The sequence below is a fragment of the Terrapene carolina genome, unplaced genomic scaffold (genome assembly GCF_002925995.2).
Source record: "Terrapene carolina triunguis isolate 2854851 unplaced genomic scaffold, T_m_triunguis-2.0 Scaffold714, whole genome shotgun sequence".
Taxonomy (NCBI): Eukaryota; Metazoa; Chordata; order Testudines; family Emydidae; genus Terrapene; species Terrapene triunguis.
In genome coordinates, this window is record NW_020665065.1 from 18,590,007 (window position 1) to 18,602,115 (window position 12,109).

The 12,109-nt window shown below is 53.1% G+C and overlaps 1 protein-coding gene across 1 annotated transcript in view; it reads right to left on the minus strand.

Moving 5' to 3' along the window:
• EPHA8 (EPH receptor A8) overlaps positions 1-12,109 on the minus strand; it is an 86,898-nt gene that overhangs the window by 53,081 nt on the left and 21,708 nt on the right. The window contains 1 exon segment of the mRNA XM_029913573.1: positions 8,864-9,527. Coding sequence (XP_029769433.1) covers positions 8,864-9,527 — 664 coding nt within the window.

Consider the following 12,109-nt stretch of genomic DNA (forward strand, 5'->3'; position numbering starts at 1 on the left):
GATGTTACCTTGAACATCGCGATCAGCTTCGGATTCCTCATCTTGAGAAACATCAGACCAGAAAATGGAGAGGTCAAGAGAAAGGCAACAGAAATGATTAGCACACAGTGGAGGTGGACTTAAATACAAGGTAAATGAAACAGAACTTAACCAGTTAGTTTGGGAACAGGGAATAGTAAAAGGCAATAGAGGTGAGGTATGTGCAATGATAAATGGTCTCCTGTCTGCCCCGTCCCTTAGACAGATGACACGGGGAATCAGTGACATTAAAAAGCAGCACAATGGGAATGGATGAAAGTGAAATCAGTTCCTGCAATATGATACTGAAGCCAGTAACTTCCGGCCAGATTCTGCCGCCTTCACAGATATGGAGTAACACCTCTCTGTGCGAGGATGCCTGCAATCTAGAGAGTCCTCCCTGTTCCCCTTGCCACTCCATGTCCTTCTCAAGAACTAGTATGTTCTTATTAGAGTAGAAAGATCCAGTTAACATGCTTCTCCCACAATCCCACACTGCCCCCCACGCCTTTCCAGGCACCGATGTAGAAACAGAAATCAGCAAGTGCTAGGAAGTTGCTTTCTTGTATCAAGCTTTTACACCAGAGTTCGGGTTTGCTTTGGGTCATTATATTTTGTAAACTATGCCATATTTTTAAGGCTATTGTGACACGCTGGCACCCCCTTATTCACCACTGTCATATAATTAGGATATGTTTTGCATAAAGTATGGCTTGTTAGGTATCATTCTAAAAGTCTTGATCTGCTAGACATTAATATCTCATTGGCTTGTATGTTCTATCATCAAATGTGAAGTTATGAAGTTTGGCTATGTATGTGTTACTGAAACATATTGTGAGGTTGAATACACCCACAAGCAGCCTTTCCGGTACAACAGTAAAAAGGCCAAACAATGTTAATGGTTTATTGAGGAAACGCACACAAGCACCAGGATTACCCCAGGAACTGTGTGCAATAGAAACCTCTCAGAGATAGCACTACGTAGTGGGAACTGTTTGACCCAGGGCACAGCAAAAGAGCTTTCCAGCAAGTGGGAAGAAGATATAAAAGGGGGAAATGACATCGTGATGGTACCTCACTCTCCCTACAACACCACACCTGGAAACACCTGAGGAACAAAGACTGAACTGGGGGATGTGCTGGTCCCAAGCTAAAGGGATTTTTAGCCTGTGAACACCTGGGGATTCCAAGCTATAAGCAAGTGCAGCTTCCCCTTAAGAATCTGCAGCCTGCTCGTATCATCTCCTAGGGTGAGAATCTGCTGTTCATATCTGATCTATGTAGTGTGACAAAGTTCTGTCCTTGACTCCGTGGGTCCTGCATTTCCTGACAGATTTTGCTAGCCTCAGAGGCTCACTGTGACCCTCCACGTAGCCCTTCTCTCTCTAGAGGCAAGGGTCACAGTCTACTAAGCCATTTTCATCAGAAGCCAGCAAGGGAGGTGAGGAGAAACCCTCCCACACACAGTGTCTGTTGTGTCCCAGTATCAGTGATTAATCAGGGAGGGGAGGGGGGGAGCCCGGGCCTGCCCTCTACTCCAGGCTCCAGCCCAGGGACCCTAAACTTAGCAGCTATGGAAGCTGACTTTTTGGAAATAGGGCATGTACAATTCCCTGGGCTACTTCTCCACAGCAGCCCCCACTCAGTATCTTCTTCACAATTACCTCAGGGCCTCCTTCCTTGCACCTGGTATGGCTTCATACTACTTCAGTCCTCCAACAGCACAGCTCCCACCCATAGCTCCTGGCCCCCACACCACACCGACTAACTGGGAGGCTTTTAACTAGTTCCAGCCAGTCCTTGATTGGCTTCAGGTGTCCCAATCAACCTAGCTGTCTCTCCTGCCTTCTAGAAGGAGCTTAATTGGCCCCAGGTGTCTTGATTAACCTGGAGCAACTGCCATTTGGTTACCATGGTACCAGGGATTTGTTTAGCCTGGGGCTAACATACCTGTTCCTCACTACTTTACTGTAGCCATCTGGCCTTGCCCCATCACAGTAGTATATTAAGTTTAGTTTGTTTTTTGTTTATTTGCTAGATAATCTGCTTTGATCTGTTTGCTATCACTTATAAACACTTAAAATCTATCTTTTATAATTAATAAACTTATTTTTGCTTTATCTAAACCAGTGTGTGGGAATCATAACTCAGTGGCAAAAGGCCATTGCATATTCCTCTCCACATTGAGGGAGGGGGCAAATGTTATGAGCTTACACTGTACAGTTCCCTGTGCAGCACAAAACAGTATAATTTTGGATTTATACTCCAGAGGATGTGTGTGCCTGAGGAGCTGGTCATTGCCCTAGCTGTAGCCTTCCTATGCAGGGGCTGATCAGAGAGCCTGCATGTAACTGCAGCTGGGTGTGTCCCTACCTGTATGTATGCTGCTGAAAGTGCAGGCTAGAGAGGGCTTTGCAGCTTACCACAGCAGTACAGTGTAAGACGGAGCCCAGGCTGGTGGGTCGGGGGGCTCAGTCTTGTGCCCTCCCCATCTGGTTTAGCACCGGCACGGTTCTAACCAGGGAGATGGTGGCAGCTTACAATGAGCGTGGGAACCAGACTTCGGGGTGCAGCTGTCAAGGCTACTCGGCTAGCTGCAATCTGCTCAGACACACTGAGGACCTTTGGGTGACATCTGATGGAAAGGTCCAAGTTCAGTATTACTTCCCACCACCCCCATCTTCAGCAGCTCACAGTGGAGGAATGCGTCATGGGGCCCCCAAACCGCTGTGCAAGGCAGGGAGAGGTTAATGGGCTACTGAAGGCCCAATTAGCCCAAATTAAGACACCTGGAACAGGGAAAGGCTTCCAGGGAGGGGCTTAAAAAGAAGATCCCTGCTCAGCTGGAGGAGAGTAAGCACAGAGCAACTGTGGGAGAGAAGGCCGGGGGCGAGGAAAGCAGGAGCCTAGTAGATTCCCTGGGGTTAAGGGAAGAATTTGTTTATGTTGCTTCAGACTTGTGCACTTTGAATACACCTGGAGGGCAGACCTGTCACTGACCTCATCTGAGGGCTGAGTCTTTGCAACCTAGAAGGTGAGGGCAGGTGGGGGAGCAGCGGAAGATCAGATGGGAAACCGGGATTGAGGGGCTGCTGCAGCACACAGTGCCACAAGGGGGCTGTAGCGGGGTGGACACCCGCTCCTGCCCTGAAGGGCTTGAAACCAGCCCTGAAAGAGGGCTGCAGGGGTTAAAAGCAGCCCTGCAGAGGGCTGCAGCTCTAAAAGCTGGGCTGATTGGGGAAGCGGCTGCAGCTGGGCCACACCCCAATCAGGCCACAGCTGGCCGGTATATAAAGGCTGGGAGCCAGGAGCTCAGAGGTCTCTCTCTAGCTGTAGAGGGAGAAGGGCCTGGCTGCAGGAAGCTAGAGACAGGGTACCTGAGTGGAGCAGGGCTGAGGAGCTGGGGAGCTCCAGCTAGGAAAGCCCCAGGCTGCGGCCTAGCAGAAGGCCAAGGGGTACTAGGAGTTGCAGAGGGCAGCCCAGGGCTAGGCCAAGGCAGCAGGTCCAAACCCTCCTTGCCAGTGATGAGTGGCTGATACTGCAGTCTGTCCCAGGGCGTGGGGCTAGATGATGACTGGCAGTAGCCTTATACTGAGGCGAGGTGTGAATAGTGGGTGGGGGTTCCCTGGGGAGGGGAGACCCTAAGACTGAAGGGTTACTGCTAGGGGGCAGCACCCCAGGTACAAGGGCACCGGGGTCCAGGGAGGGACACGGGGGGCCAAAGGACAGGCGAATCACCGGCCTGCAGAGGGTGCTCCAGAGCTGGAACGAGCTAATTCCCGGAAGTCACCAGCAGGAGGCGCCGCAGGGGTGAGTCCGCTCCTCTACGGGGCACTCTGATAAGGAAGCGCTGTAATGAACGTGTAGCAAATCCCAATATTAGTGCAACAAGAACACGGGCAATAACTGACTCAGCCAGTCAATCACCCCATTACCAGTGTCAGCCTGGGGGAGGGTGTAATCAGGGAATATATTTACACCACACAAGCAAACGGATACAGATCTTTGGATCTAAGATTCGCATGCTGGATACGTGCAGAGTTCATTTTTCATAGTGAAAAGGGCCTTTCCGGAAAGATTTATAACCCGAGTGGATCTGTTGAAATTGGAAATTAGCCGTTTTAATTGTCAGGCGGACAAGAGCAAGATCCCAGCGGCTGGCGCCCCAGCGATTTTTCATTCTCTGCCATTGGGCCGAGATGAGATAAATCACTCTGCGGAGGCCTAATCATCTTTCTATAAATATCAGGGAAATTCCGGTTTGGCTGGGAGAAGAAATGAAAGACGAGATCCTTTGCCTTTACAGCAGTGTTTAAAATGTGATTCCGGATTAATTTCCTTTTGCCTTTCACAGGCGGACGCCTTGTTTGTCAAAGCTAAAGATGTTTGAAGAGTGGAGTGCTTTCCCCCACCCCCGTTTGTCTAAGTACCTGCCAGAGTGACGGAAGACGGGTCCGGAAAACGGATCCTGGCCAAAGCATTCCTGAGCCTGTCAGTACCAGGGGATGGGAGGCTGGAGCCACGGAGCTGGGGACCGATGAACCCCAAGCCCAGGTGTGGGATGAGGCAGATGGGCACCCAGCTTGCTACTTCATACGCACTATTCCCTGCTACCCTCCGCATTCACCTTTTGGGGTCCCTTTAGCCTGGGCCTCAGCCCAGACTTGGCCTCTGTCTCTCAAGTCACTTATGTTAATCTGGCCTGTTTGCTGCGGGCACCTCTGTACACTGCTGACAGCCGCCAAGACCCACATCTGCCCTCTCATTGGAGGGAATCACCGAATGCCTCTTGCTGCTGCATACCTGCCCTGCCCCCCTGAAGTCAATGGGAGCTTTACCACGGCTGGCAGCGGGGGCCTGGTCCACGCCAGCAGGGTGCTATGTTCTTCCCCTCCCGCAGGACCCCGAGGCTGCAGCTCCCGCTCTCCCCGGCTTCGTCCCTGGGGAGGGAGCCGGTTTGTACTGTCCCACCCCACTTCCCCTTTGTGTTGAAAATAATTCAGAGCCAGAGCCTCAGCTGACACCAGCAGGGCGTTCAGCAAGAGCTGGAAGTGAGGCCTGCAGCCTCCAGCCCCAGTCCCTGCGGCAGAGGAAAACCAACTCTGCCAGCGTCTCGCGGAGTGGGTTCCTCCAGCAGGGCGATGTGATCTGGTCACTCCCCTCCATGGCGCCCCACCTGCCACTTCGAGGCTGAGCACTGCTCTCCCCCCGCCCCACCGCCATCCTCCCTTGTCGTTGTCCCCTCCCCGCCCCTTCCGCTCCGCCAGTGCTCCAGCCTGGCTCCCTCTCCGACCCATCGCACACGCTACCACCACTCTGGGCTGGTCCGCCAGCCCTTCCTCGTTATCCCTCTGCAACGGGGCGTTTGTACAGTGGGGGGCTGAGAGTCATTGAATGAAACTGTAAACCCTGCATATGATGGAAACCACTTTAAACCAGGGGGTGCGGCAGCACCCCTAGCCCCCCTAGTTCCAGCCCCCCTGCTCTGTAGTGTGCTGCCGCCAGAGAATCCAGCCAACTGTGTATACATTGCATCCAATTGGCCTATTCTTACTCCCATTCCCTTTCCTCAAACGTCTGTCATTAGATTGTGGGTTTCTCTGAGCATCGCACGTCGGGGTTTGGAAAGTGCCCAGCATGCAGTGGGCGCTGCCGCTAATACTAATTAACATTCATGATGATGATGGGTCAGCTCCTAAGAGAGAAACGTCCAACAGCAGAACTTCCTCTGGCCAGCAGGGTCGGGATGGAATTCGGGCCCTGGACGGTGGTAGTGGAAGAGCACAACTGAGCTGTGGACAGAAGCACTGAATTCTGTTCCTTTGATATGTTCAGACTCTGGGGGCTTCAATGGAGTTGGCCCAGCAGAGAGCCTGGCCCAGGGTTTTTTGAATCCCCATGTGTAATGTACTTCAGCAACACGTTCATCACAATTCAGTATTGCCCTGGCTAAAGCGTGTCAGCCTGCTCCAGGCAGCCAAGAGTGACTAGTCAGAGCAAACCGCTCACAGGCTGAACAGAATCCGCCCACGACGTTTAGCAAATAAAAACGACATCGGGATCATTCTCGTTTTGTATATAACTCTGCCGCACAGACCAAACACAGACACTCCCTGCTTGGAAGAACTTAATGGGCTCACGACCGATTTGCTAACTGAGAAAGGGGGAAGCTTTTCCTAAAGAACAGCTCCTCTCACTCTGCACCTGCAGAGAGGCAGAGACAGCCCGGGGTCGGAGAAGTGGAGAGTGCTGTCAATTCCTATTCATGAGAGCAGCTTGCAAGAAAGAGATTCCCTTTCCCTTTGAGCTCTCCAGGGGGCGCGAAGGGAGCCATAAAGGCAGTGCAGAACTCATACCTGGCTCTGACATCTATAGATGTGACATGTTTATAACCTTGGCACACGAAGCTAGAAGCCGCCTCAGCTCTAATTAACAGTGTTCCGAGGCCCAGTCTACACCTAACACGTAGATTCACACCCCTGAGGGATGTAGTACAACAGATCTAAGCCCTGGTGTGGACACTCCTCGGTCAATGGAAGAATTCTGCCATCAGCCCAGCTACTGCCTCTTGTGGGGATGGATTCCCACCACCCCAGAAAGTCCCCTTCCATAGCTGCAGTTCCAGGTTGCACCCCGGGGATCCCTCACAGCTGTATCTACTCACACACATAGCATACGTGTTGCAGCGCACCACACAGCACTTCAGGGTACATGGCAGACACAAGAGGCCATAGGAGGCAAGGAACTTTGGACACAATCACAGCTTTGGACACAATCACAGCTTTCCTCTAGGCTTGCTGCAGGAAGCATGGGCCAGCCACTACTCGGGCTCAGCTGTGGAGCAGTGTGTTTATGTGGAGAGCCACCAGGCAGTAGAAGAGCAGCCCACAGCACCACAGATTTAGGGGGAAAGGGAGGCTCTAATGACTCTAATCGCTTTGCTTTGCCAAGATAAATAAAGATTTGTTACTGCTATTGCCTGGCAGAGGTCTGTCTGAGGGCCCGGGCACCTGGGGTGGAGGATCTGACACTGGATCTGCACAATGGACTTCCGAGAAGAACAGCAGGGTTAGTTACAAGTTACCTAGCCGAAGGTGACCTTCTGCCTTACCCTCCCCCACCCTCCCGCCCCTTTACACATGCCGTAGCACCAGAAATCCTTCACTAGCAGCAATAACTCCCCCGAGACACCCGAGAAAGGGTTAAGCCAACGATCGCATGTATCCCAGGATAACAAAAAAAACCCTTCAAAAACAGACTCCAACGAGAAACTGCAGAACTGGAATCAATTTGCAAACTGGACACCATCAAATTAGGCCTGAATAAAGACTGGGAGTGGCTGGGTCACTACAAAAACTAATTCCCCCCTCCTGATACTCACCCCTTCTTGTCAACTGTTTGAAATGGGCCACCTTGATTACATTGGCCTCATCAGCACTACAAACGTGATTTTTCCTCCCTTGGTATTCACCCCTTCTTGTCAACTGTTGAGACTAGCCCACTTCCACCTTAATTGAATTGGCCTCGTTATCACTGACCCCCCACTTGGTAAGGTAACACCCATCTTTTCATGTGCTGTGTATATATACCTACTACTGTATTTTCCACTCCATGCATCTGATGAAGTGGGTTTTAGCCCACGAAAGCTTATGCCCAAATAAATGTGTTAGTCTCTAAGGTGCCACAAGGACTCCTTGTTGTTTTTACTAAAATCAAAGACACGAGGAGAGGAGGAATTTAAGAAATTAGCTCTTATTCTTCCTGTTCTCCCACCTCCGCAGAACTCTGGACTCCCCGGGACAGATACTGGTCTCACCAGAGCCTGGGTCTTTTCCAATGTGACTTTGAAAGTTCTAACCTTGCGTCAAGTCTTGTAAGATGAACGACACCGCTTGCCTGGCCCCTAAATTCAAACAAAGCCCGGTGTCCCTGTTTGCAGAGTCGAAGCTCTGCTCCTCTAAAAACCTCGCAGGAAGAAACCAAAAGCAAACAAACCTGCAGAGAGGGGCCTCCCGGGGAGCCCAGCGCATGGAGTTCTGTACACACGAAGCCCCATGCCAGCCGCACAGCCGGCTACACGGGGAACTCCTTATCACAGTTTATACAGTTGGCAGCATGAACCCCTTCTGGGGGCGGGGAGCTCTTAGGGAAGTCTCCTCTACACCCCTGGGGGCTGCAGGGGCAGCTCTGGTTGGTGATGGGATTAAGGGGATAACCTTGTTTTATACATCTCAGCGTCTCTCTTTTGTTCGCTTTGCTGTCAACTCCCTGCCAAAGAGAAGCGAGAGACGCAGCGCGTAGGTGTGCCGGGGCGGCGGGGGGGTTCTTCTCTCTGGCCGTGAGCTGCTACCAGCGAGTGCACGGAGCAGTTCTCAGCTGCTGGAGGGACATGCCCGACGTCAAGTCGTAGCTTTCTACAAAGCAGGTTTCCTTGCCTGTGTCACCAATAACACTGATGGGGATAACCCCCCCCGGCTTTCCGACCTGCTCACACACTCAGCCGTTCACACTGCTGGTTCGCCTCAGCTCGGAGAGGAAAACAGACCAGGACGTTTCCCTTCCGTTTGGTCAGTTTCTAGCCAATGTCACTGTCGGGTTCCGGTGCCCTGGCACAGTGCTGCAATGTCTGGATTGCAAAGGCTGCAGGGGAATGTCAACTTGTTAATAAAAGACCAAATAAAATAAATAAAATCCCCCCCTTACCCACTGGAATTTACAAGAATGTTCACGGGACCATTTCTGCTGTGAGAGCTCATTGTGCAACCCCTATATTGTAGGGCCCATTCTGACCTGTTGGTGTCTTGGCCCCCTTTAAGAGCTAATCCGGAGGTAAAGAGTGACTTACCCACACAGGAATCCCTCTGCTCTTGGTAGCCGGCGCTGCACACACATTTCCCAATGGGTACCAGCCATTCCCCCTCCGCACTGCAGTACATTTTGGGGGTGTCTCTCTCCTCAGAGTGCCTCACACACTCGCCCCGCACCTCCACCAAGGAGGAGGAGTCCGCCCCGGTCACCACCTCGGAGAAGGACGCCAGGTTCCTGACCATCGCGGGACACTTCTTGTAGTATACCCGGACGGAGACAATGGCAATGCAGGCCCCGATGTCCTGGAAAGCCAGGTAAAAGCCCCGCTTGCTCAGGGGTCCCACGCCCCGCACCTCGGTGTTGAGCTTGAGCCGCCTGACCCCCAGGTCTACGCTGGTGAAGCTCTCGTCGGCTGCTATGGTATCGATCTTCACAAACTGGCTCTCCCGGGTGCTGGTGCCCAGGTCCCGGTCAGACTCCAGGTAGTAGAGGTTGAACGTCTCCTTGCAGGTGCCCAGCACCCCTGGCATACTGTTACAGTCCCGCAGGGTGAACTTGATCTCAGCATAAACCCGACGGGCACCGTCCCGTTGGACCCAATTGCTGCGCAGCCAGTTGTTCTGGTTCGGGGTCATGACATTACAGACCTGGTAGGTGTGGATAGGGCTGAAAAATTCATCCATTTCATTGATCGAATCCCACTGCGGGACAGAGGGGGAGAGGTTAGTACGAACACGTACGTCAGCCATTCACTGATATCAGCCCTCAGACGGCGGCAAAGGTGTGAGTGTGAACATGCACTTCATCCCCCCTCAACAGAACGGTCAGAACTGCAGCTGGATGAATTATCTGTTGTGAATAAAGCTGATTATGAATTTAAGGGGGAACTTTGCGGGTCTATGGGATTTAGGTGCACAAGCCCCATTTAAAGCCGCTGGGATTTGTGCTCCTAAATCCCTTGAGTGTTTCTGACAAATCCCCCTTTCCTTGAGCCTTTTTGCTGTTTGCAAACTGTCGGCGAACCCACCCTGATTTCCATGGGCATGTTCCCTGTTTGTGAGGATTGGCCAGAGTTCCTGGGAGCAGATCTCAGATTCTGGGAAGCTCACAAACTGTCCACTGCAGCTGGACACGGTTATTAACGGCGTGTGTTTAGTCCCTTCAGTCCCAGCTTCTGCTCCCTGACTGAATGACAAACATTTTAAAGAGGTGACTGTTGAATGACAAACAACAAACAGCAAAAAATGAGCAACGCACGAGCTACCTTTCCTGCAGAGTCCTGTGACATCGGGACTGGAAAGTGCATTCTTGCATCGATTAGCCAAGCTCCTCTCCCTGCCAACACACCCGTCCCAGCTTCCTTCCCGTCCCTGGCACCGGGAGCTGGCACATGGGGCCTCTGGCCAATCTCCGACCCTGTCTTTTCTCCTCCCTAACGAGAGCACATTGCAGGTTGCTTTTTTTGGAGGGGGTTCCAGAAGTCAGCCAGAGCCAGCAGAAGGGGCCAGGTCCTGGCACAAAACAAAGGTTTGGGCTCCAAGAAATCTGTAGTAATAATCCCTGCTCAAGCCTCCCTCTCTGAGGCTTGTTTGCTGTGCCTAGTAGAGGCCCTAGACTGAGGGGCAGCACAAGATGTCCTGCTGGCATCTAGCAAACACTACGGCTGCAATGTGACAGCCTCACCGGAGAGGTGCCTTGGGGCTCTCCCGTATCTTCCTTGCCCACTGCTCCTTGGGTGGCTTCCCCGACCAGTCATCCCCCAGACTCAGCCATCAGCACTGCTCTGAATACAGCTGACGAAAGCTTCACCGGCGTAGACCTGGGGGACAGGCGGCTCAAGCTCAACACCGAGGTGTGGGGTGCGGGACCCCTGAGCAAGCGGAGCTTTTACCTGGCTTTCCAGGACATAGGGGCCTGGTCCAGGGCTCCTCCAAACTTACCAGGTCTCCTGCTTTGCCACCTCCCTCTCTTGTCCTCCTCCCCTCTCTCTCCTTCCACCCAGACTAGCCCCATTCTTCTGCCTTCCCTGGTCCTGAGCCCTAGTCCCTCTCCCCAGCCCAGGGACGTCCCAGCGCATGCCACGGTGCCACCCAAGCGGAAGCCCCACAGAGTGCAGCAGTGGGGCCCAGCCAATGGGCTGAAGGGCCCAATCCCCCAAAGGCAGGGATCCCGTGTGTCTGTGTGGGGAAGGGTGGGAGGGCAGGAGGGAGCCAGGAAAGGGCTCAGACCCTGCTGGGAGAGGGCTGGAGCTTTGGAATGATGCCGCCCCTGCCCCGGACGCTGTACTTGCCCTTCACATGACCCACCAGAGCGTGACATGCAGCGTGATACTGGGGGCAGGCCCCGGGCTCAGCCGTGGCCCTTGCTCACACCTTGCCTGCTACGGGAGGCCTGGACTCTGTCAGGACACTGGGGCGTCTGGCAGATCTGCCCGAGCGCCATGGACACGTGGGACTGGGGCTGTAGGTGGGAGCCTGGCGCTTGGTTATTCCTGCTGGCATGTGCCCTTGCTTTGCGCCCAGCCACGGAGCACGATCTGCCGACGCTGCCCTACCACGGCCAATCACAGCCGCAGCGGAGATATGCAGAGCAGGAAAACCAATCTTGTCAGGAGCTCTGCAAGAACCCAAAAATAAACCCACAGCTCTGCTCTAACCGGACACAAACCTGGTTTCCCATTCCAGTGATGAATCATGGCTCATTACGGACACAACGCCAACAACAGCTGAGAGAGAGCATGGGCCTCATTCCACTGTGCTCCCACCAGGGTAATCCCACCGACTTCACACCCGCACTGCAAACATGAGGGAGTGGCAGGCCAACGGATCACGCAGTGTCACGCTGCTTGCCAGGGGACCCCTCCGCACACCGCATCCTGCATTGCTCACGTAGCGACATGCTGCACAAGGGCTAGGAATGACCCCTGGGCTTTACTACTACAACACTCCCCAGCAGCAGTGTTTGAACCCAGGACCTTCCGATCCATAGCAGAGACCTCGGCTACTAAAGTCCAAGGAGTACTAGAGTAGCAGTAGTAGTAGGCTGTTATCCTGTATGTGGAGGAGCCGCTAGAGGGCAATACGACACACATGGTGCAAGCACGTTTCACTAGCAAAGATCTTTCAGATCTGAACCAAGCCCTTAGAAATGTCACTTGTGTTTCAGAATCTGACCCCTGAATCCATGTGCGCCTCTCCCTGCCCGCAAGGCCTCTGCCACCAACCCACTTCAGATCAAGCTCTTTCCTTTAAACCAGACACCAAGCCCATCGAAATGGCCCGGT